Below are 27,316 nucleotides of genomic sequence, written 5' to 3'. Positions count from 1 at the left end.
TTGGTGTATATAGCTGGATTGAAATGTTTCTTAACCCCAATGCCATCACAAATTCCCAACCTTGGGCAATTACAGATTCTGTATTCTGTATTCTGTAGGGGGCCCTCTGTGGGATGTAAACTAACGTAGGCTAAGGCCCATCAATAACAGACATTACTTTCTTGGTTTACTAGGACACTGCAGGGGTTTCGGCCCCCCTTAACAAAGAAAGTCTCTCGGGATTCCTTTTGTGATTTGAAAATAGGACATTGTGGTAATTTGTATATGTTCTGCGCGAAGTTAGAATCCGGTTTCATTCTAGAATGGACCGGATCCAGGTTGGAATTCTAGCCCTGCGCAAGTACAGGGGTGCCATTCTAGAATGAAACCCTTGAATAAAGGGGGCCGTAATGTTTGTAGGTAAGACATAGTTGTCTTCCCTTTAATTATCTCCACCTGCACCTTCCCTTTGATAAAATGGGGCTGATTTGTCTACCCCTGAAAAAATCCTTTGGCGATCTTGCGGTGTCATGTCATGTCAAGAAAGTTGACACTCCTGAGTACGCAATAAACAAAGGCAGACCATAGCAAGGGGGACTACCAGGGCGGTAATGTTTGCAGGGCAGTTGTTTTTGTGATGAGAGCCGGTTGCGGCCGCTTGCAATGTCAGCGCTGTCTCCCTCTCGGAAATGTCCGGTTTTTTGACAATTTTTTTGACAGACAGACAGACAGACGGTCAGACCGACTAACCGACAGACAGACCAACAGAAGGACAGAGTGAGTTATAGAGCTGTTGTCACAGGTTTAAAAAAAGTTGACATTAACACAAACAGAAATCAACAACAACTTTTGTCTGGTTTTATAATATTATGGGAAAACATTGAAAGCAGTTCATTGTAGTAGTACTACCACAACAAATACTCTCAAAGGGGAATTCCATGCCTAAAAGTTTGACAGTTTTTATTTAATCTATCAGAATCCCTACCTTCCAAACTGTGATATGCCCACGTTTCAAACTCCTACAACCCTGCATTACTACTACACAAAAGAACAAAGTTCCAAGAATTATATCCTGGTGCACATTTATTTGTAGAGGAAGTACCAATCATTCAAGAGAGTTCACTTGATTTACAAATGGATTGGAGGTCTGTCATTTCCAAGCAACTGAATTGTAGCTTAAAATCAGTGAATACCCTTTATTTCTGACCAAGCCTCATTGCAATGACAGTCAATTATTTTTTCTCTCCAAAATCACAACATTTATTATACCATGTCATACTTTCAAATAACCTCTATTTGCCCTTGAAAAAAATACAGGCTCCTGACGTTCTCAGTGCCCAGTGACGGCAGAGATTGACGAATTGCAATTCAACCGTGTAGCAAGATGACACCACTTGAGCCAGAGGTCAACTAATGATTAGTAATGACATTCCAATTCACAGCATCTTGATTGACAAGCTTGATTTTCCGTAATAACTGTGGAAAGTCAGAATTTTCAAAAAAATTCCCTGAAAAGCATAAATACTCGAAGCTCAGCGTTCACAAATGAATCAAATGAAAGAATGAAATCGATGATTAGATGCCACAAGACCTTATGTCGAAATACAAACGCCAGTTATGGGATGATATGTCATTTTGGAGAAAACAGAGACGATTTTCTACAGAAACTAGCCTCGCCTTTGCCGATTTTCGAGGGGCCCACCGCAGCCAATTGCTTTCGTTGTGGTCGGCGCTCATAACGAGGGGTTTGCTATGGCTGCAAGTCTTGTGGTCAAAGCAGCACCGTTTTTAAGAGGCGCATGCCTGATAGAACGTTAAAGCTAGTTTAAAAAAAAAATAATAATAAAAAAAAGCCTTTCCCTCGCTCAAACTATATAGTCATATTATATATCGATACAAAGCTAAAGACTTTATCTTCACAATTCAGAAGACCAACTTCATGTATATGAATAAGATTAAAAGTTACAAGCGAGATCGGCAAAACACTGTCAGTCCGGAAATTTCCGTTCGTAGCGATCAGTGCTGAGTGTCTCTCAAAATCGTAATCACTTTCAGAACATCACAATCCCAATTCACGATGTCTTTGAGTAAAGTGTAAAAAACCCGAGAGAAAAAACCCAACCAAACACATAAAAAACAAAAACAAACAGAAAATCCACATGTGTGGCTTTGGCTGTGTGATAGTCTAACTGAAATGACTATTCCAACTTGGACCCAAATTCCAACCTTGCGCACGGCCGATTCTAGAATGGACCAGCAACAAGGGTTTCATTCTAGAATGGCACCCCTGTACTTGCGCAGGGTTAGAATTCCAACCTGGACCCGGTCCATTCTAGAATGAAACCGGATTCTAACTTCGCGCAGAACATATATACTGATTTGTATTTGTCCTTGTTTAACTGGAAACCATGTTCCAAGACAGCGGCAAGTAGATCATTTTGATTGCTGATGACATAGATATTAGAAGACAAACATGATACTTTGCATGGCTAGTAAATGGTGTGTACGAAAACGCTTTCAGCTGATGACGGCAGATCACACAGCGTTTGTCCAACTGTTTTGTTGTTAAAAAGCTTACCCACAAGTATTATTTTACTCTGAGGCATCCCTTAAGCTTCACCGGATCACGCTTTGAACTACACAGTCCGGATGATGTGGGTCTTGTACAACCCACACTTTATAATGAAGGATTCAACGTAAAAGGTATGGGTCGTACACGATCCACGCCATCCGAATAGGGATAAACACCGTAAAAAAACCTTATGTAATTCCATATGGTCGTCCACGACCCAGAACATCCGGACTGTGTGGTTCAAATGCAAATTACGTCTTAGTTTATGTGTTTGTTTACACACATAATCCTTTAAACATTGGTCAATAGGAAGGTTCTATACTATTCAAAAAAAGAAACGCATAGCTTGTAATATTTGGTTAATTTAGTTATATGGCTACAAGGATATGCACCAAACTGCAGAAAATGTTTATCTGGTCGTCGACCTTTCGTCCATTGCCACAAGTGAGCTCTGCACGTGACGCATGCGTTATCAGTGGCTACAATGTCAAAATTGCTCACTTGGCATGACCACTCGTCATGCTTCAGTGTAATCTCGTGAAACTCGGGGAATATTGAGCTCTCACCATGTCTTCCAAAACCCATAAAAGCGGATTGTTCGCCACAAAGAAATCAGACGACAATTCAGCGACGAAAGATGGCCCGATTGAGCAGAGAAGACCGCCAAATTGCATTGGGTCGTTTACAAGCAGGCCAAAGTGCAATCGCCAGGCACTTACACGTGTCCCAGAGCACCATCAGTAGACTGTGGGTCAGGTTTCAAGCCACTGGCTCCGTTGCTGACTTGCCACGAGCGGGAAGACCAAGGGCGACAACTGCTGCTCACGACCGCTTCATACGGCTCCGCCACCTCCGGAATCGTTTCCTGTCGGCCTCATCTTCTGTCCAGGCTCTCCCCGGGCCACACCGATTATCGGACCAGACCGTGCGGAACCGCCTGCATGAAGCTGGTTTGAGAGCTCGCAGACCTCACAGAGGAGCTGTCCTCACCCGCCGCCATCGCCAGAACCGAGTGCAGTGGGGCAACCAGCACCTTCGCTGGACCGTCCGGAATCACCGGAGACACGTGTGGTTCAGCGACGAGTCCTACTTCCTGCTCCAGCGACATGATGGTCGGAGGAGGGTCTACCGGAGCGTAAACGAACGTTACGCGCCCAACTGTGTGGATGAGGCACCCGTTCATGGTGGTGGAGGCGTCATGGTGTGGGGGGCGATCAATACCGCTGGAAGGAGCACCCTGGTGCACGTCCAAGGGCGCATAACTGCCCAGCGATACGTGGAGGAAATTCTGCGCCCACACGCCCTTCCTCTTCTGGCTGACCAGGATGCCATATTCCAGCAGGACAACGCTCGCCCGCACACAGCACGACTCACCACCCAGTTCCTCACCGACCACCATGTCCAGGTGCTTCCCTGGCCATCCATGTCGCCAGACATGAACCCGATAGAACACCTCTGGGATGAATTGGACAGACGTGTGCGCAGGCGAGAAGAAGCGCCGGCAAATCACCGCGATCTATTGCAGGCACTTCAGGAGGAGTGGGGCACCATCTCACAGCAAGATATCCGGCATCTGATCCAGTCCATGCCCAGAAGGTGCCGGGCAGTTGTTGCTGCTCAAGGCAGTCACACCCCCTACTGACTTGACAGCCTCGGCACCCAATCGTATTGATTGACTGATTGATTTGAAGATGCAAATGAACTGTGTGTGCATTCAACTGTGTCCATACCAAATTTCAAACAAATAATCTAAATATTGGATTTTCTGTTAATTTTTTCGAAAAATAAAACAAATTTGGCAAGTAGCAACTATGCGTTTCTTTTTTTTGAACAGTATACGTGTTTGGGGATTACATAAAGTCTCAATCAAAACCTCCCAATAGTGTTAAAGATACAGACACTTTTTTGAGGCTCTAGGTCGACCACGACCAAGGGAGCACGGTGAAGGTTAAAAGCAGTGTTGAAGCAGCATTATCTTAGGACTCAAACCCCTGCCATATTTGTCTTATGTTTCAGGAATGTGATTTTTTGCGGATGGTTATAACCATCAAGTACCCATAGGTCATGTCCAGTTCTGTCGGGGTTTTAGAAACTAACAATAATGTGGTGTTGTTTTTGTTGCAGCTTTGCAAATGCTGCTCGACGTTTTGGTGATATTTGTTTAGATACAAGACAGGCTGCAAACCAATGTGAACTTTTTAGATATTTGTTTTTTTATGAGAAAAAAACTTGTGCAACTACTTGCTGTGTTATTGATTCAAAACACGTTTTAAATCTTTGCTGCCTCTTGTTTATTTTCAAGTTTGTGTTTGTCTTTTTCGGTTCTTGTGTGTATGATTGTGGTCCTAAAAAGGTCTTACAGACACATACACACCATGCCATTCTCGACAAACATGCATGCAGACACTATCTCAATTGCAGTGAAGCTAATACCACTCGGCTTTGCCAAAGTACACCCAGACATGACTAAATGCATAATAATGCACACCTTTTGCCTGGTCTAAATCATGCTTCCTGCTTTGGATGGCTGTAATGAAGTTCACTGTTAGACTGTTAAGTATGTTCAACTTTGTACAGCAACACTTATTTTGTATGGTTCCTATAACTCAACCAATCAAACACTTATAGCCTTAAGATGTCATTCTCAAAGATAAGTGTCATTTGAAAAGGGGGTGCTGTAATGTTTAGATCTCCCATGAATACTGGCATGTATGGCTCCTTTAAATTAATGTCCTTCACTACCAGAATGGGTTGATACGCTATCTGCTTGATGTTTTCAGGCTTTGTAATCTGGAATCAGAGTCTTTATGATAATTAATGTTCAAGGAGGCAAACCTTTTTCAAAACAAAACTCGAAAGCACGTATCGCGCTGTATGCTCTCTATTATCTAGCAAAATAACAAATCACAAATATCATCACAGTATCCTCTTCTAGTTGTGTTTCTCATTACATTTGAGCGAAAGTTCACACTGAAAGTGCTGACGTTTATGTGTTCTTTCCAAAAGATTAGTACCCCGGATTTCTGTGTTGTGTTGGTTTTGGCCAGTGTTGAATCTTTTGTTTGCAGTGTTTCTACGATTGCACTCACATTCACATGTCCAAGCAACCAGTTACCAACTGTGACCGTAAAGTCTTTTTATCTCTCTCTCTCTCTCTCTCTCTCTCTCTCTCTCTCTCTCTCTCTCTCTCTCTCTCTCTCTCTCTCTCTCTCTCTCTCTCTCTCTCTCTCTAAACTGTCCCTGATGTTTAGTTTCCATTGTGTACTCGGATAATGTATGCAATGCTCTTAAGTGATTGTTTGTTTTTTAAATATTGTATATGTAGTTAATCTGAATGTGTAATCCCTCGTCCCCCTCCCCCTTCTTCTTGAAACTTTAGCTGCCTGTATATATGGCCCTGTTCGGCAATACATTGCTGTACTTTTTTTAAGAAATGTAAAAAACATTTACGTTTGTTTGTATTTGGTTTTGTTTTATATGACTTTGTGAGTCCAATATTTTGTATGTTTATACTCGACCATTATTTTGATGTTTTATTAGTTTAATACTTTGATGAGGTATGTGCGCAGTCTTTGTTTTTGTTTACAATTATTCTCTGTATATGTGACCCTCCACCACGGAATGAGTCGCATGTCACCTTTGCATGATTTTCATATTTTTACATTTTCATAAAGAGTTTTTTATGCTCTAGCCAGTGGTGAAAACCGTTTTGGAAAAGAGCGAAAACTGTTTGAGTTATAAGCATGTGACTAAGGTGACCCACACACTGTTACCAGACACTCCCCGGACTTATAATAAGCCTAGCCCAGAACCGCGCGAGGTGACATGCGACTCATTTCGTGGTGGAGGGTCACATATGTTCCAAGGACAGGTTGGAAGATTAGGCTAAGCCTAAAACCTTTATCCTTATGTAATAAAGTTCTGAGTTCTGAGTTCTGAGTTCTGAGTTCTCTCTCTCTCTCTCTCTCTCTCTCTCTCTCTCTCTCTCTCTCTCTCTCTCTCTCTCTCTCTCTCTCTCTCTCTCTCTCTCTCTCTCACACACACACACAAACACTCTCTCTCTCTCACACACACACACACATACACACACACATATATATATATATATATATATATATATATATATATATATATATATATATATCCCATGACCTCCCTTCTTTGTCTCTGTTACTTCAGTATGGGTATATATGTTGTATTTTTATAGCTCAATAAATACATCATGGACTCCAAAAAATATATGATAGTGCAGATTCCGATTTGGGCAAAGGACTACTTTCCTCCCGACCTTTGACCTCGCTCGCGCCGAACAATGTGACACATTTGTATGAAGTTCTAAAATCGTATTGCACGGCTCAGAAAACCATATCAGTTGCACGCAAAAATGAATCTCAGAACTGATCTGATGTATGAGATGCAATAAGCAAAAGTTTCTTTCATAATGAAAGCAATGCAGGTCGAAAAAACCGAACATTCAACTTACAAGATAACCAGATGCTAGCGAACCAAAACAAAAACACGAGTACCCTCCCCTTGCATCGTTAGCAGACGACTTTTGAGAATCTGTCGGTAGTGTGTTTTGCCGGTGTGCGCCTTCAGCTATCAAACATCGGCTGTTTCACATGTTTTGCGAGCAAGTCTACTCTTTTGCCTGGCTCTGCAGTAAGTCCACATATTTTTCCGTAATCCAGTCATATTCCTTCAAAATGCAATCAATCGGCGGTGACAGACGTGTCGGTCGCGTTTTCCTCTCACCCATACCAGTTTAAGTTCATCCATGCAAACACACTCGCAAAACAGTTAATCACGTAGATACATTTCAAATAGGGAGCAAATGGTTAAATCTAAACCTACATATTTGTTCCCTAAGATTTGCTTCTCTGTCAATAAGCCTAATTACACACGTTCGAGAAAAACAACGTGGAATCAATTCTGAATCGAGTAAGCCAAATGGGTCCCAAACCCGTTTCGCCCGTTCTGCCGACCTGAAACGCAAAACAAAAGAATTGTGCGCTTCAACTAAATCAATTTCTATTCGACTTCATTACTTTCTTGCAACTTATGAACCTTTACTTAAAGCTTTTAAATGGTCTGAAAGTAGTGTTACCGCGTACTTATCGATGCACTCATTCGTTTTATTTTTTCAGCGACGGTCACTTAGTTTAAGGTTGCAAAAGGGCTAAGTCTCGCTGGCAACAGTTTTACCCTGCACAGATCGCAACAGTGCCGCTAGTAGTCTACACTTTGTGTTTGATGGTAGAATGGGATATACAGATTACAACACTCGTGGTTTTTTATATGGCTTGTATTTCAGTCAAGACCCAGCGGGAATATCAATCGAGAGACACTCGCCAGAGGCTCGTGTCTCCCGATGATATTCATCCGCTGGGTCTTGACTGAAATACAAGCCATATAAAAAACCACTCGTGTTGTAACCTATACATATATATATATATATATATATATGTTCAATATTAGAAGAAAACGCGTCCAGACATAATTCACACAGCAGAATAACATATTTATTTATGAACCATTCACTATTGAAAGGACAAGTAATGACAAACAAAAATAAATATTTCACTTGCACACTCTTACTAACGCAAAACGATACAAAGATCTTAAGGGTGAAGTATCTCATCTTCAAATCACTGGTCTTCAAACAAAGTCAATACAAATTGCGCTCTGTTTGAATTCACATGGGGCTACAAATCGAGCACTCAGCTCAACGGTTGCATTCCTAATTGCTGACATTAACTAAACACAACTTAAACCAGCCAAACTTCTTATCATATCAACTCAAACTATTACGCATTCAGCCACAAACAAAAATAATCACGTCCGTTCAAAAACGCTCTCTCTAACTCGTTTTTGTCATAAAGTTCACAAAGGGGATGAGGGAACGTAAAGTAGCAGGGGTACACTTTGTTTGTGTGTGCATTCTCAAAAATAATAATTGATAATAATATTGTAACAAAATTAAAAACATGTTTTCTGACTCAAGACTTCTGAAACCAGAATATCATAATAAAAGCACACAAAAGGTTAGTTATTGGAACATTCAACTATTAACAAGTACAATGTACATCGAATCAATGGTCTGTTGTGGTGCACGGAGTCCACTCTGACGGCACTGCTTTGCCAGGGATCGGAAGATCAATGTGTCCCAATAACTACATGTTTTACCCTCAAAAGTCGCACACAACGTCAATTTTGACCCATAAGTCCTTCAAACACTTAAGGACACCGAAGGACGTATTTGATGAAGCAGTCAATGAATCAGTTCGCTTTTTTATCATGCATGTCGCTTTCATTAGGAATTAATAGTAAAAGGGTTAGATCTTATCTGGCATCATCAAATTCCGATCACATGTATGGGTGCTTTTGAAACTGTAATGCAGTCCTTTAAGTGTGTTTGTGAGTTAAAATCCAAGCAAAAAAAAACCCACAAAAACAAACAACAACAACAAAAACAACAACATCAAAATGTATATGAATGAGTGCCGTTGGTGTTTATAAAAGCATGGTCACATTCTGAGATTCCTCCTCTCCTCTGCTGTCAGACTCCTTATTAGCTTTGACTCTATCGCAAAGTCTGACACTTGATCATGTATAATTCTTGTGGAGAAGCACAAGCCTAATTAGGTTGATTTGTTTGCAGAGCGACCAGTGTAATTGACAGCTAAGAAATATATTACTTTCCGTGTTAACCTTTCACTGAGAAGCACTCATGATATTTCGCTGATACAGAACGCAATTAATAGTATCTTTAGAAATACTCACAGACGTAAAATGATGTAACAAATCATGCAAATAGCTTTTTGTTCTTCTCTTTTTCGTTTGTATATATCAACAAATTAATATTCGCAGTTCGGGATACATATTGTTCCTTTCTTCCATAAGAGAATTCCGACACGTATGCAAAGAACAACGACGCTCACGAAGACGAATCCAAGACCAAGGCCAAGTATGGAGAATGCAACATGATTAAGTGCAGGAGTTGTATCTGTATTGGAGCGTGGTAATCCTGTTTGAGTGGTAGTCACACCTAAAACATAGTAACCTCTCCGTCAATCTCTTACATTTACCAACAAAAAGTGGAATGAAGGAAAATGAAGAGAGGTATAAAAGTCGGTACAAGAACAAAACGATGGTAGACAGGCAGACAGGCTGGCATAAAAAAAAGAAACGCGTGAAGCAATATAAAAACATTTATTCAAAATCAACACCACAAACCAATCATCGCCGAAACTACATTCAGATAGTCTCGGCTAACCATACCGAAGACCGAGACGGGTCACGCTCACCGTCGAGAAGCACGCGTCCGTAGTACTTCCTGAACCTATTTTGTTTCGTTCTGAGCACATGTTTAGAGTAAACTTGACACATATCTATATATTTTTGAATTCAGGAGAAGATGAGAAATACAATGCAATCAATTAAATCTGCACAAATTCGATTTTAATGGCAATTTTAATGAGCAAACTCAATGATTAATTTGTAAGCCTTTAAGCTGAAATGCAATACCAAAGTCCGGGCTTTGCGGAATATTATTTGACCAACATTTCAACCATTTTGCTTAAAAAAATGAAGGCGTGACATACACACACACACACACACACACACACACACACACACACACACACACACACACACACACAGAGACACACATACAAACATACGCACACACACACACGCACACACACACACACACACACACACACACGCACACACACATACACTACACCTCCGTCTTGATTCCCCGTCTATGTTAAAACATTTAGTCAAAAGTTGACTATACAGTGAAAATACAGCCGTATCCTTTACTAAACTCCGCAAAAAGCATGATTGCGAATTTCTTTGTATTGCACCCTAAAACAAAACTAAAACAAGTCGCGTAAGGCGAAATTACTACATTTAGTCAAGCTGTGGAACTCACAGAATGAAACTGAACGCACTGCATTTCTTCACAATGACCATAGTCCGCCGCTTGTGCAAAACGGAGTGAAATTGACGAGCCTGTTCAGCGCGGTAGTGGTTTCGCTGTGCTGCATAGCACGCTTTTCTGTACCTGTCTTCGTTTTAACTTTCTGAGCGTGTTTTTAATTTAAATATATCATATCTATATGTTTTTGGAATCAGGAACCGACAAGAAATAAGATGAAATTGTTTCTAAATCGATTTCGGAAATTTAGTTTTGATCATAATTTTTATATTTTTAATTTTCAGAGCTTGTTTTTAATCCAAATATAACACATTTATATGTTTTTGGAATCACGAAATGATGTAGAATAAGATAAAAGTAAATTTGGATCGTTTTATGTATAAACAAAAATTATTACAATTTTCAGATTTGTAATGACCAAATTAAGTCATTAATAATTTTTAAGCCACCAAGCTGAAATGCAATACCGAAGTCCGGCCTTCGTCGAAGACTGCTTTACAAAAATTTCAATCAATTTGATTGAAAAATGAAGGTGTGACAGTGCCGCCTCAACTTTTACAAAAATCCGGATATGACGTCATCAAAAGTATTTTTCGAAATAAAAGGAAAAAACATCCGAGGATATCATTCCCAGGAACTCTCATGTCAAATTTGATAAAGATCGGTCCAGTAGTTTGGTCTGAATCGCTGTACACACACACACACGCACAGACAGACAGACAGACAGACAGACAGACACACACACACACACAGACACACACACACACACACACACACACACACACACACACACACACACACACACACACACACACATATTCACCACGACCCTCGTCTCGATTCCCCCTCTATGTTATAACATTCAGTCAAAACTTGACTAAATTTAAAAAACAAACCTGTGCAATTGCATTGAGCCGGTTTATGCGATTAGACTCATCGGTTTTCTGTCAAATTTCTGTCGCAGGGGTTAGGTGACAACCTATCACATGAGGATACCCCCGAAATCGACCCGACACAAACGTAAGGAGCCAATTCAGATTTGACACAGCCGAGTCAAATGCCTGTAACCGCATAAACAATGCAATAGCACAGGATTGTTTTAAACACACACACACACACACATACGTTCCTTTCCGCCAAACTGGGTTCCTTGTCAAACTTAGGCAAACTGGGTTCCCCTATTTATAATGCATTTACAACTTTCATCTTCAACACACATGTAAAACTATGTCTTGTGATAGCAACAATTGAAAACGGAAAGTTGGATTCACTTTTTTAAAGATGTTATTAATGTCTGAAAAACCAGGTTTCTTTGAACAAGTGGGGCTCTGTTCACACTCCCCGAACAACCAAAGTGGACAAGTAAGCCCCACCACAACATTTTGTCGCAGGAGATTATGACTGTTTTCGTTGCTGAAAGTCTGTCCGTTTATTAGCTCCGCCGAATACGTCCGGGAGATTTTGTTTTCGTTCCTGTTACTTTGTTTGGTTATCGCATAACTCGATAAGTTATGGACCGATTTTCGTGAAACTGAATTAACTTACAAGGTCGTCTTCTGCAGCCTAATGTGTGTCTTAAGCCTGGTTGATGTCGGGATATATTATGAGAGGAAGGGAAGAGTACAGCCCTGTTACGCAGTCTACTGACCAACACTCCAGGTGTCTGTCTTAAGCCTGGTTGGTGCCGGGATATATCATGAGAGGATGCTCAGTTTACAACCCTGTCACGTAGTCTCAGACCATATCATATTCATTGATCATCATGAAAAGAAGTCTCAGGCTCGGTGTCCCTTAGACTAAGTTAGACCCCTGTTCTCCTGGTGACCTCAGCTTTAATTTCCTCTCCATGTATGTGGCCTGGGTTAGTTCTGATCGGGATAGCCAATATTGGTACATTCAGGAGCACTGTATTTCGAGGGACGTGGTTGCACCATCCAGAATTTGAGGTGGGGGAGGTCGGAGGGGGGGACGAGGGGAACTCATTGAAGTTGGCTCTGTGACAAAGCAATTAATGTTGTCAGTAAGGGACTTAGTAGGTGGTGTCCTGGGTACTTACAATCAGAACAAGCTCAAGTGAACTCCACCAGAGGAGTAGTTTAGTCTACGCAGGTTGATGTCTTCCTGTTGGTTTTATATTGACAGTTCCATGTCAATGCTGAAACTAATCTAGGATAATTGAATTTTGGTTTCTTAATAATTATGTCAATAGTTGTGACTTGTATATATATATATATATATATATATAAATTAAGCTTTCGGGCAGCACTTAAAATAAGCAACTGTGAAAAAATATATGAATAAAAACTGTTTAAAACCAATGCTGATATTGGAGCTTAGACAGTGTAGGGGGGGATGGCCAGGCATTGGGAGTCGCAGTGAGCAATGCAGGGGTAATGCCACTGGATGACGCAGAGACTGAGACCCCCCCCCCCCCCAACATGCATTCACCTGTCCCCATCCTTCACTTTCTCATTTTTTTAAAATTTTTTTTTTAGCCTTTACAATAATTCTCATTCATATATTTTTATATTTTTATCATGATTTTGTGTTATTTACAACTAGCATCAAGCTAAACTTAGTTACTAGTTCACACATTAATATCAATTGCTGACAAACAAAAAGTAAAAACGGTCTCTCTGTCACGCTTCCACACAAGAATGAAAAAAAAGCAGAACAAATTCTTTCTTTCTTTCTTTCTTTATTTGGTGTTTAACGTCGTTTTCAACCATTCAAGGTTATATCGCGACGAGGAAAGGGGGGAGATGGGAAGCAGAACAAATGTATTAAACATATTTTATTGACCGTTATATGTACAGCTAGCAAGCAACGAACCAAATATAACAATGTCTTAATTTAACCAAAACAGTCCAAACAGAGGGACAACTGTGATGATCTTTTGAACCATTATAACCTTTTTAGAAATGTTTCAAGCAAGAAACACTGAATAAACTAAAACTGCGCTAATTTTACTTGTAACTACAATAATGACAGAAGTTTTTGAGTGTTAGCACATGTACAGCATTTGACCAAAGTTACCGTGATTTTTGCAATTCTTTTTGAACTTGGACAAACTTTATATAAAAACAAAACAATCTGAAAGATAATTGCAGCCTACGATCCCAAATGAACAACAAAAAAACAAACAAACTCAAAAAGAAATGAGCATTGTTACCTTAAAGTAAAACCAAATCTACAGTGCAGTCTAGCATCAACATGTATGATGCAGCCGACATCTGTGCTGCATAAGACAAACTCAAATCAAATCATGTTGCTTAAAGTGGGCTCTTGATCAACCAGGAACACGGCACACAGAACATTTTTATAATTTCAAATAATTATAATTTATGTTCCGTGTTCCATGTTCGGTGGTGATTAAGAACCCGCTTTAAGCCTTTACGCCGACCAGCTGGGGCCATATCAAGGCTATAAGACCAACTCTACTGTGGATCTCACACCAAGTTATCATGCCAACGTTATGTGCATTTAGGTCATCCATAATAGTTTAAGAAAACAAGTCTTTAATTCAAAGAGATGTCGACACACAAAAATATGTCAGGACCATCCAGTTATCGCCTGAACAGAACATACTCTGTAGCCTGACATAAAAATGTAAGGCGCAGCCAAAATCTGTGCTGCATAAGACCAACTGTACAATACACTTCTCACTATAAAAAACCCATCTCACGACCATTTATTTATCGCCTAACATCAAAATGTATGGCGCAGCCAAAATCTGTGCTGCATAAGACCAACTCAAATCAAATCATGATGCATAAAGCGGGCTCTTAATCAACACGGAACACGGCACACAGCATGCACGAACACCGAACATTTTGCTAACTTCAATGAGCAAACTGTTCTGTGTATGGTGTTACCTGTTGATTAAGAACCCGCTTTAAGCCTAGCTGACCACTTGGGGCCATATCAAGGCTATAAGACCAACTCGACAGTGAATCTCACACAAAATTGTCATGCCAACATTGCACATTATGTGCATTCAGCAATCCACAATTGTTCAAGGAAAAACATATAATACAAATTATATTTGCACATCAATACAAATAAGGGGAGGGGGGGAGGGGAGGTGGGGGAGGGGAGGGGAGGTGGGGGAGGGGGGAGGGGGGAGGGAGGAGGAAGTTGACTCCTCTGGGTACTTCCTAATAGTTGAATGTCCTCGAAAGGCTCTCCTGGCTGAGAAAACTAAGCTGCTTTTAGCGAGGTGAATAGGTACAAATCACAACCTAGGCTTTCAGAACAAGTAGCTGTCCCTCTCTCTCCACCTCCTTTATTTGTCAAGCTTTCTTGACTGTTATGGTCTGACTTGACAGAATATATTGTATCTGAAAATGACCTTTATGACAGTAGCAGTAGACAAAGCCTCCCGAGCTCTCTCAAACGGCCATTGATCTGACCATATGTGTGCTCTTCACAATCTCTTCTGGAATATAGTCTCTCGCCATATCTCACAATCAATGAATCTGCCATGACAATACGCCCAATGTCATCTTTCTTAAGTTTGGACAAAACATTTGCGAAAAATGATGAACTGACATCAGGAGGCAGGGGAAGCAATAGCCTGCCAATGATGGCACACTGTCCTTTCTTCAAGCGTTTTGAATCACAAGATCTTTGTGGGCAGTTTGGTTCATGTTTGGACAAGAGCTGTCTGCGATAAATAGCTTTGCAGTGAGGACATGCCCTACATAGTCTGGTTGTGTTGTAGGTTCTATGCTCTTTCTGTATTTTGGAATCAGCGGTCCTTCTTTATCCCTGAGAACTTTGCAGTTATAATGATAATCACCTTCATCCTGTAACTTAATAAAGGCTTTTCTCCGATCTGGATGCCCTTTTCCCATTTTCAGTATTGCCGAAACCTCTGGTTCTAGAGCATGAAGTATGCTTTCAGAATCACTGACATAACAATCACTGTCATGTGTATCAGGGTCACTTGGCAGCCACTCCGATGAAGAAGACTCCACCATGGACATTGTTTCATAGTCCTCTTCATCAGCCAGGTCATCTGATTCAGGATTCTTCAATCGTGTCATTCTGAAAACAGAAGGGAAAAAGACATTGCTGACTCTACTAGCTCAGCTCCGCTGTGTTGTGTCTGTAAAACTAGCGGTATGCTGATGTTGTGCCTAAAGTCAACACGATAGGTATGATTCAGTGCCACAATGTGAGCATCAAAAGTAGACTCACACCCTAAAAAACAAAATGTACTTGAATATGTCAAGATTTACATTAGAAAAAAGAGAGTTTAAGATAGGTCAGCATGTCATTATAGTTAAATAGTGAAAATATAATTTTGTTTATTAATTTTGGTGAAACATTACTATATGTCCAGTATAATTCTGATTACGTCAAATAAAAAATAGTACACCGCAGAAATGCCGGTTTTTGGCTGTAAAAATAGCTGACAAACTTTTAAAATAATCACTTGATAACTGTCTTCATTTCAGCTGTTCAAACACTGCTTACCAGTCAACATTATTGTAACATTTTATGTTTAACACACACCCGGTCATAAGCATTCCTGTAACAACACTTTTAGCCGAGATTTCTAAAAATACAGCCTACAGCAACTTGTTTACATTCACTGAAAAATGTTACCAAAACAAAAGGAGAGTGGATGTCTATCTGGTATAAAAGGAGATTAAATCCCTACCTTTCCACCTCTACAGGATGAATGAATACGTATCATCCTCCCCAACTATCTCTGGATGTGCATTCTTACCTACCCACCCTTCCGGATTGAGCTAATTACCTACCCATCTAACAAACGACTCATCTTCTTAGCCAGATTACCATGCTGTCTGGAGTGAGTGTCTACCTACTCACCTATCTTTGGATGTGAATATCTACCAACCCACCGGTCCACAGGCACAGAGGAGAATACCCACTTATATGCCTATATATAGAAGGGATGTGAAAACCTACATATCCACCAATACTAGAGTTGTGAATCCTATGTACACACCTCTAGAATGGAAATGAACATCTTCCAACATCCTCCCGTACCTACCTTGACGTGGTGGTGGGGCTTTGATCCATGACCCTTCGAGCTAGATCGGCGGGGGCATCAGTACTGTGTTTCTCCTCCTGTCTTTTTACAGCAGACAGCAGCTGGTCGGTCTCCACATCCAGGTTGGACGCACACTTCTTCAGATGGTTCTTCCGACTCTGCAAGGTGCCACAACATTCAAGATGTTACTGTCCTTTTAAGTAACAAGGAAATATGTGTAGGGGCCACGGAGATAAAAGCAAGAAACGGTAGAACATCAAACCACATGATTAAACTGACTACTGACCAGACACCACAGTGAGTAAACTGACTACTGACCAGACAGCACAATGACTAAACTGACTACTGACCAGACAGCACAGTGATTAAACTGACTACTGACCAGACAGCACAGTGATTAAACTGACTACTGACCAGACAGCACAGTGATTAAACTGACTACTGACCAGACAGCAAAATGATTAAACGGACAACTGACCAGGCACCACAACGATTAAACTGACTACTGGCCATATAGCACAGTGATTAAACTGACTACTGACCAGAGCGGTCGGCAGAGCCAGCCCACAAATGGGACTGTCGACGACGTTAGTCTTGGCTGCTTTCAGGCCCTGACGTCTCTCCGCCGCCTCCTGTCGCTTCTTCTCCTCCTGGACACAAGAAGCAATGTGATGGTCATGACCATGGCAACACAATACAGGACACAGGAAGCAATGTGATGGTCATGACCATGGCAACACAATACAGGACACAGGAAGCAATGTGATGGTCATGACCATGGCAACACAATACAGGACACAGGAAGCAATGTGATGGTCATGACCATGGCAACACAATACAGGACACAGGAAGCAATGTGATGGTCATGACCATGGCAACACAATACAGGACACAGGAAGCAATGTGAAGCAAAGCTGACTACTGACCAGACAGCACAGCGATTAAACTGACTACTGACCAGACAGCACAATGATTAAACTGACTACTGACCAGACAGCACAGCGATTAAACTGACTACTGACAAGACAGCACAATGATTAAACTGACGACTGACAAGACACCACAGTGATTAAACTGACTACTGACAAGACAGCACAGTGATTAAACTGACTACTGACCAGACAGCACAATGATTAAACTGACTACTGACAAGACAGCACAGTGATTAAACTGACTACTGACAAGACAGCACAGTGATTAAACTGACTACTGACAAGACAGCACAGTGATTAAACTGACTACTGACCAGACAGCACAATGATTAAACTGACTACTGACAAGACAGCACAGTGATTAAACTGACTACTGACCAGACAGCACAGTGATTAAACTGACTACTGACAAGACAGCACAGTGATTAAACTGACTACTGACCAGACAGCACAGTGATTAAACTGACTACTGACCAGACAGCACAGTGATTAAACTGACTACTGACCATACAGCACAGTGATTAAACTGACTACTGACCAGACAGCACAGCGATTAAACTGACTACTGACAAGACAGCACAGTGATTAAACTGACTACTGACAAGACAGCACAGTGATTAAACTGACTACTGACCAGACAGCACAGTGATTAAACTGACTACTGACAAGACAGCACAGTGATTAAACTGACTACTGACCAGACAGCACAGTGATTAAACTGACTACTGACCAGACAGCACAGTGATTAAACTGACTACTGACCAGACAGCACAGTGACTAAACTGACTACTGACCAGACAGCACAATGATTAAACTGACTACTGACAAGACAGCACAGTGATTAAACTGACTACTGACAAGACAGCACAGTGATTAAACTGACTACTGACCAGAGCGGTCGGCAGAGCCAGCCCACAAATGGGACTGTCGACGACGTGAGTCTTGGCTGCTTTCAGGCCCTGACGTCTCTCCGCCGCCTCCTGTCGCTTCTTCTCCTCCTGGACACAAGAAGCAATGTGATGGTCATGACCATGGCAACACAATACAGGACACAGGAAGCAATGTGATGGTCATGACCATGGCAACACAATACAGGACACAGGAAGCAATGTGATGGTCATGACCATGGCAACACAATACAGGACACAGGAAGCAATGTGATGGTCATGACCATGGCAACACAAAACAGGACACAGGAAGCAATGTGATGGTCATGCACCATGGCAACACAAAACAGGACACAAGAAGCAATGTGATGGTCATGCACCATGGCAACACAATACAGGACACAGGAAGCAATGTGATGGTCATGCACCATGGCAACACAATACAGGACACAGGAAGCAATGTGATGGTCATGACCATGGCAACACAATACATGACACAGGAAGCAATGTGATGGTCATGACCATGGCAACACAATACATGACACAGGAAGCAATGTGATGGTCATGACCATGGCAACACAATACAGGACACAGGAAGCAATGTGATGGTCATGACCATGGCAACACAATACAGGACACAGGAAGCAATGTGATGGTCATGACCATGGCAACACAATACATGACACAGGAAGCAATGTGATGGTCATGACCATGGCAACACAATACAGGACACAGGAAGCAATGTGATGGTTATGACCATGGCAACACAATACAGGACACAGGAAGCAATGTGAAGCAAAGCTGACTACTGACCAGACAGCACAGCGATTAAACTGACTACTGACCAGACAGCACAATGATTAAACTGACTACTGACCAGACAGCACAGCGATTAAACTGACTACTGACAAGACAGCACAATGATTAAACTGACGACTGACAAGACACCACAGTGATTAAACTGACTACTGACAAGACAGCACAGTGATTAAACTGACTACTGACCAGACAGCACAGTGATTAAACTGACTACTGACAAGACAGCACAGTGATTAAACTGACTACTGACCAGACAGCACAGTGATTAAACTGACTACTGACCAGACAGCACAGTGATTAAACTGACTACTGACCATACAGCACAGTGATTAAACTGACTACTGACCAGACAGCACAGCGATTAAACTGACTACTGACAAGACAGCACAGTGATTAAACTGACTACTGACAAGACAGCACAGTGATTAAACTGACTACTGACCAGACAGCACAGTGATTAAACTGACTACTGACAAGACAGCACAGTGATTAAACTGACTACTGACCAGACAGCACAGTGATTAAACTGACTACTGACCAGACAGCACAGTGATTAAACTGACTACTGACCAGACAGCACAGTGATTAAACTGACTACTGACCAGACAGCACAGTGATTAAACTGACTGCTGACAAGACAGCACAGTGATTAAACTGACTGCTGACCAGACAGCACAGTGATTAAACTGACTACTGACCAGACAGCACAGTGATTAAACTGACTACTGACAAGACAGCACAGTGATTAAACTGACTACTGACCATACAGCACAGTGATTAAACTGACTACTGACCAGACAGCACAGTGATTAAACTGACTACTGACCAGACAGCACAGTGATTAAACTGACTACTGACCAGACAGCACAGTGATTAAACTGACTACTGACCAGACAGCACAGTGATTAAACTGACTACTGACCAGACAGCACAGCAATTAAACTGACTACTGACAAGACACCACAGTGAGTGACTAAACTAACTCCCGACAAGACATCACAATGATTAACTGACTACTGACCAGACAGCAACATGATTAAACGGACAACTGACCAGACACCACAACGATTAAACTGACTACTGGCCATACAGCACAGTGATTAAACTGACTACTGACCAGAGCGGTCGGCAGAGCCAGCCCACAAATGGGACTGTCGACGACGTGAGTCTTGGCTGCTTTCAGGCCCTGACGTCTCTCCGCCGCCTCCTGTCGCTTCTTCTCCTCCTGGACACAAGAAGCAATGTGATGGTCATGCACCATGGCAACACAATACAGGACACAGGAAGCAATGTGATGGTCATGACCATGGCAACACAAGACATGACACAGGAAGCAATGTGATGGTCATGACCATGGCAACACAATACAGGACACAGGAAGCAATGTGATGGTTATGACCATGGCAACACAATACAGGACACATGAAGCAATGTGAAGCAAAGCTGACTACTGACCAGACAGCACAGCGATTAAACTGACTACTGACCAGACAGCACAATGATTAAACTGACTACTGACCAGACAGCACAGTGATTAAACTGACTACTGACAAGACAGCACAATGATTAAACTGACTACTGACCACACAGCACAACGATTAAACTGACTACTGACCATACAGCACAGTGATTAAACTGACGACTGACAAGACACCACAGTGATTAAACTGACCACTGACAAGACAGAACAGTGATTAAACTGACTACTGACCAGACAGCACAGTGATTAAACTGACTACTGACAAGACAGCACAGTGATTAAACTGACTACTGACCAGACAGCACAGTGATTAAACTGACTACTGACCAGACAGCACAGTGATTAAACTGACTACTGACAAGACACCACAGTGAGTGACTAAACTAACTCCCGACAAGACATCAAAATGATTAACTGACTACTGACCAGACAGCAAAATGATTAAACGGACAACTGACCAGACACCACAACGATTAAACTGACTACTGGCCATACAGCACAGTGATTAAACTGACTACTGACCAGAGCGGTCGGCAGAGCCAGCCCACAAATGGAACTGTCGACGACGTGAGTCTTGGCTGATTCCAGGCCCTCAGACGTCTCTCCGCCGCCTCCTGTTGCTTCTTCTCCTCCTGAGGTCCTCCTCCTAAAATAATTATGGATTGTCAGAGTTCGTACCAACCGGGTTTTGAACTTGCAGCCATGAACCATGAGTCCAACACTTAAATCATTCAACCAAGGCAGTAGGCACGTAGAATAAATCATGTTTCTCTTCCATTGAGCGAAAGGCTAATTATAATTAACCCAACACGGAGGACAGGTTGAGAGTCTATCACTGGATTACCCCCAGCCATGCTAGTACTGTAGTTGTACCCATTTGACTATACACCAAAGTGGCATGAGCAAAGCTAGGACTAGGAGGAACACAATATTAGATTGAATGTACTATCAATTATCATACATACATAACTGGGATTTTGGTTACTGAACTATTTATCTAATGAAAAAGAAAGTAATAAGAATTGAGCAGTAGAAAAGGTACACTTACCAAGGGAAGCCTGCAGCATGAGTAATGATCCTCTTGTGATGGGGACTCTTTGAAACAGGTCCTGCAAAGCAAACCGTTCTTGATAAAACCATGAATCCACCCTTTTGTCAACATGCATGCATCTATAGCTTTTTACACCCCTGTGTATATATCACCTCAGTAATGAGAAGAAGAAGAAATGTTTGTCTGCATTGTCATGATTGTGACAGAAAACCGTTAAAAAAAACCCAACGCACATGTGATGTTTACAGAATCAGTCTACAAGGACCGAAGGACAAGCCTGAAAGGGATTTTAAATCATCGCAACTTAAAATTAAAAATGAAAGTATGTGTCGCACACTCATTACATCATGACATAATCATATAATGATGTATGTATGCACAAAACCAAACTCCACTCCAGTCCAAACCAAAGCAGAAAACTGCGAAGCAAAGCAAAAGCGCCTTGGAAAGCAAGTCTAACGCGCTTCGGCGTTAGCGATTAGCAACTTGTCCCTGGTTCGCATGCTAATGTTCTATTTCAGTTAAAATCGAGGCAGTATACATAAATAAGTCATCAATGATAACTCTAGAATCAACTTACCGAATTAACAGGACCATCCCGCGAACTACTGGCTCCAGTCGCCATGTTGAAGAAAATCGGGGAATTCAGAGTGACGTCCCTTGATCGTGTGTAAGTGTTAAAAGTCCAACCAAGCTTTCGGCTGAGGCGAGTGTGACGTCCATACACGCGAAAAGCACCAAATCCTCAAAATGGGTCTCTGTACCCAAAATGATTTTTTAGGGTACAAGAGCACCTTTGCAACTCTTTCTCATGCTTAAAAAAAGTGGGTTCCTGATTCATGCACCGAGTTTTCAAATGAACCCAGTTTTTACTGAGTGTTAACTAGCCGTGAACCGGGTTTGATGGATAGGAACGTACACACACACACACACACACACACACACACACACACACACACACACACACACACACACACACACACACACATACACACACACAGACACACCCACACATACACGAACGCGCGCACGCACACACACGTACGCACGCACACACACATACACACACACACACACACACACACACACCCACACACACACACACATCACGTTTAATGTTACAAAGACTCAACAGTGCCAGCGTACATGAAAATACTAATATTATGTTTCATCACCTGTGTCTGTTTGCATACGTGTGCATGCATGTGTATGTGTGTGTGTGTATGTATGTGTGTCTGTGTGTGTGTGTATGTGTGTGTGTCTGTGTATGTGTGTGTGTGCGGGTGTGTATGTGTTAGTGTGTGTGTGTGTGTGTGTGTGTGTGTGTGTGTGTGTGTGTGTGCGCGCGCGCTTCCTTGGAGCTTTAAAGCACAAGTTCACATGAGCTAGAAGCATTAACACCTGGTTATTTCAGCAAAAATAAACATATCAAAAGTATGTTGCATCACCTTGTGTTGATCGTTTTGTTGCAGGAGCGGCTTGCACTGTACTCCATTGGACAGACCCCGTAGATGTTGTTTCACTTGTCGAAAGGTTTTGTTCTAAAATAATTATGAACAATTCATAATTTGGAAATTCAAAATGGACCGAAACACACACACACACACACACACACACACACACACACGCACACACACACACACACACACTCACACACTCACACACACACACACACTCACTCGCGCACGCACACACGGACGCGCGCACAAACACAAAAACAGTGAAGGTCAGACAGAGAAACAGTGGCACACACACACATACATATATAGAAACATGAACTATAGACAGAGACAGAGAGAGATTCACTCACCTCCAATCCATACTGTCTTGTCAAATGTCTCATCGTTGATCAACTGTCCAGCAAGATACCACAACGCGCCGCCAGGTTTGCTGACTCTTCTTGTCACATTGAAAGAGGATTGGTTTACACTGTTGCGAGTACAGCCCGTTACAAGTTTGGGTGTTCCATCTATGAAACGTATGTTGCACAGAGGTGTCGAACTATGTGTTGTTATCGATTTGAAAACCTTCATCACTTTTAAGAAAGGTCCTCCAGGAATGCACCCATGTTTAATTGTGAATGTCAGTGTTGCCTCATACCCACTGTCCACTGCTACAACCTCGCTGTTTGTCTGGAGAGATACGCCTACACAAAAAGATAAACATAATTGTGTTAACAAAAAACAAAAACAAAAATACAAATGAGCGACTGAGAATGCTACTTTGTCGCCAGACATATTTATTGGCTTTATCACTACTCCTCGCGGAGATCAAGGAACCATACATGATTTTGTTTTATTAATACATTATTGTTTTCTCCTGTATCTATAGATATCATTATTTATTATTTTGTTTTTAATTGATATGTTATTTCCTAAATGCTTTAAATATATTGTTTGTGGAATTATTGATGTGTATATTTACACGTCTTCGTTAGTTCACCCAACCTCGGATTATTTGAGGATAATAGCATCCTTTAGATGTTATGCATATATACAAACATTTTATCATATGTATGTTTAAGCGACTTTCATCTTGCGAATGTTAATGGCTGCCCAAAGTGCGCGTCCCTGCGTCATATACGCACTAGAAGCCGAAATCACGTACTATAAATTCATGGAGAGGGTCCCGGGACGCACTTAACCTATAAAGTGCGTTTCCCGCGACGCACTATAGTTTCGTTGTCGTGTGTCCCGTAGTTAGACTTTTTAGACTGTAGTCGTCATTTAAGTCAAAGTGCAACCACAAATTAATGCTAATTTCACGCGGGAACGATAACAGCCTTCAAGACGGTGCGGATGAAGCTGCGTCCGGTTATGAATAATGGGCTTTTTAGTGTCGATGTTAAGTTAAGCACATAAGGTACTGTCCGTATGTGTGTGTATGTCACTATGTGTGTGAGTGTGTGTGTATCCCATGACCTCCCTTCTTTGTCTCTGTAAATGTACTCTAGGTATATTTCTTGTATTTCAATTGCACTCTAAAAACACATAGCATAGTAAATAAATAAGGGTGCACGAAATACATCATAGCTGGATCTACTTTCTGTCCTCCTTCACATTTCAAAATGCACATGTACCTGTCGACCGGATGTGCAAGGGGTTACCACGCTTTTGAGAACTTGCAGTGCTATAGCTGAGTTTTAGTCTCGACTTGCCGAGACCATCATCATAGCGTCATAGATTTCATGAGGTCTGTCGTCCATCGCGTCATATTCTGGGGACATAATCTGTTATCTGTTTCCTTCTATTTGCTGTTCTATTTCTCTCTTGTGATCAAAATGACAAGCCGTGTGTGAGTGAGTGTGTGCGCTCATTTATGCTGCGTCGCTCAAAAGAAATAACGGTTGTGTGACGAAAATAAGAACAGGGCCGGAGTACGATGATAAATACAAGACTTCTTTTACAACCATTTGAAAAATGCATCCTTCCCCCGTGGCTGCCCGCATAACGAAATCGTATTTTTCGTGTTTTGAACTTGCCAATGTTACAGCACAGGGCAGAGTCCGTCCCGCACTTCGCTTTGTGTACATCACGTGGCCACCCAAACATCCGCACAACGCAACATTTTCACGAGAAAAACACGTTTATTTGTTTGCTTTGTCTTTATAACACATTTCTATCTACATTTAACACTACAACACCAAATTGTTTACTTTATTTTGCAAGTGAATCGTTATCATACAAAATAACGTTAGCACGAGACGAACAAAGGGAAGACAGTCATGCACATTTTCCCAGAGCGCGTCTGCTTCTCCGACTGTTTCGATCGAATCGTGTAATATATATATTTTTTGGGAAACTTCCCGAAGCAATGCAGTCTCAACGGCTTCCACCTGTAACATAATCGTTTTTATTTGGAATGTGACGTCCTGTTCTTCGTCAGGTCACACCTATCTCGAAAACTAAGCGTCGCACAGAACCAGCGCCCTTCCATTACATTGTCAAACAGAAGTCAAACTAGCCTCGAATCGTTAAAAACCCAGTCCGTCCGACCAGCACTGCTAATATGTTCAGGCTATGATCATGTGAAGTTGCAGACGTGCTTTTTACGGTACACACGCCCTTATCGGTACATCATCGACTACGATTGTTCTCTGTACAAGCTGTTCTGCCCACCCCGTACTAGGTACGTGGTCATTTTCGGTTTGTCGTACGCCCATAACCGTACCTAGTACGTGGGATTTGCGTCAGCAACATTTCAGGACATTTCTGAAAACTAAATGGGAGGTAACCACTGTCCAAGTACTTGTATGGGGTTCTAAACACAGTTCTTTCCCATAGACCGTTCGGATAAGTTAGTACCACGTGGTGAAAACTGTGTTAGAAATGTAGAACCGAGCTATAGCATTCACAATGGCGGCCGAAAGTCGGACCTCAACTCGTAGACCTGTTTTCAAGCGATACAGTGTTCTGGAAGCTCTACAAGAAGTGATGTATGGATTACCACACAGAATAATACTGTTATGGGCTGTAATGTGAGTACCTGATGTTTGACACCAGTTTTAGCAGTGTTTTGTGTGGTTTTACGTGCTCCAATGTGTGTGTGTGTAAGTCCGGAAACTGTAATTTTTGACAAAAATGGTCATTATATCAATTTTTACTTTAACAATCACAAAGTCCAATGATCATGTCATCCTATAATAGCCAAGGGTATAAGCAAAACACATGCCAAAGATCTAAGAGATATCTCAATAAATGATCGAGCAGTGAACAGATTAGTGTGTCACGTAAAATTACGTGAATACATGTCCAGCGACTCTATGTTTATTGTTTTGTTAGGGTTGGATATTATTTTGTTGTGAAATAAAATTGAATAAATGAATGTAGTGTTTTTTACTATGTTTTATCAAATGTAATATAGCAAGTGCCTGTGCATTGTAAGGATAACCAAGACCGGAACGGAAATACGTCAGTTCACTAATGACGTCATATCCTTTGTTGGGAACTTGGAAACAGACAGGTCAGTTCAAAGGCCGCAGGTAGCGACAACATTATGATTGGGCAGCGATTCTGATAAAGCCACGTAAGTGTGAGGCTAGTCGGTTGGTCGTCAAGTGAACGGCACATCCAACTCGAGGCAAGGCTATCAGTTGGCGAACGCACGGCAAGCGAGAAGTTCTGTTCTGTGAACGTTAGAGTCAAGTTCAGAAGCGATACAAGCCGGAGGAGATGAGAATTAGCGGCGAAGGCCTCACGAAGATGTCGAAGTCGTCGGGCGCGAGGCTAGGGGCTGAATGAGGTACAGACCAAGCGGGTCCAGAGAGAGAAGAGGAGTCGGCGGTCGGGCGACGAGCGTGGGAGCGGCGGCGGCCTGGGAGAAAAGGATGGCGACGCTCCAGTTGCTAAGCCGGACACCCTCAAGTTTTGGGTCCCTATAGTTGTGTTCATCATGTTCTTACACCGTTAGGGTACGTATATTTGTAATGGGTTATTCATTTCCGAGCTGGTGACCATTTCATTGTTTTGCTAATGCATAGCCCTGTTGTTGAATAGAAGTTACTAGGAAACTATTGTTGTTGGATTGATTGTTGGTGTTGAGTCTATGAATCGTAGAGAGAATGGATCGTATGAGGGTGTCATAACCCTGCAAGTCAGTCTGTGATGTCACGGATAAGAGAAACTGT

At 41.8% G+C, this 27,316-nt stretch overlaps 1 protein-coding gene and 1 long non-coding RNA gene across 3 annotated transcripts in view; both read right to left on the bottom strand.

Moving 5' to 3' along the window:
- Positions 1–14,607: 14,607 nt before the first annotated feature.
- On the bottom strand, positions 14,608–22,687 carry LOC138978337 (uncharacterized). Of its 2 annotated transcripts, XM_070351050.1 has the most exons (7): positions 21,688–22,687; positions 21,162–21,285; positions 20,277–20,384; positions 18,344–18,451; positions 17,064–17,171; positions 16,522–16,679; positions 14,608–15,545 (listed from the first exon to the last, which is right to left on the bottom strand). In XM_070351050.1, the coding sequence occupies exons 1-7, from the start codon at positions 21,777–21,779 to the stop codon at positions 15,101–15,103; spliced, it is 1,143 nt and encodes a 380-aa protein (XP_070207151.1). In that variant the 5' UTR covers positions 21,780–22,687; the 3' UTR covers positions 14,608–15,100. The 2 variants fall into 2 exon arrangements, with proteins under 2 accessions (XP_070207151.1, XP_070207150.1); XM_070351049.1 differs by lacking the exon at positions 21,688–22,687 and having other exon boundaries at positions 21,162–21,547.
- A 451-nt stretch (positions 22,688–23,138) lies between these two features.
- Positions 23,139–27,316, bottom strand: part of LOC138979212 (uncharacterized) — a 23,580-nt gene continuing 19,402 nt past the window's right edge. The window contains exons 2-3 of the long non-coding RNA XR_011459937.1: positions 23,501–23,836; positions 23,139–23,231 (exon numbers count right to left, since the gene is read on the bottom strand). This is a non-coding gene — a long non-coding RNA (uncharacterized lncRNA). The remainder of the gene's footprint in view (positions 23,232–23,500; positions 23,837–27,316) is intronic.

This window comes from Littorina saxatilis, linkage group LG10 (assembly GCF_037325665.1).
Source record: "Littorina saxatilis isolate snail1 linkage group LG10, US_GU_Lsax_2.0, whole genome shotgun sequence".
NCBI classification, from domain to species: domain Eukaryota; kingdom Metazoa; phylum Mollusca; class Gastropoda; order Littorinimorpha; family Littorinidae; genus Littorina; species Littorina saxatilis.
This window is presented reverse-complemented; position numbering and strand designations above follow the sequence as displayed.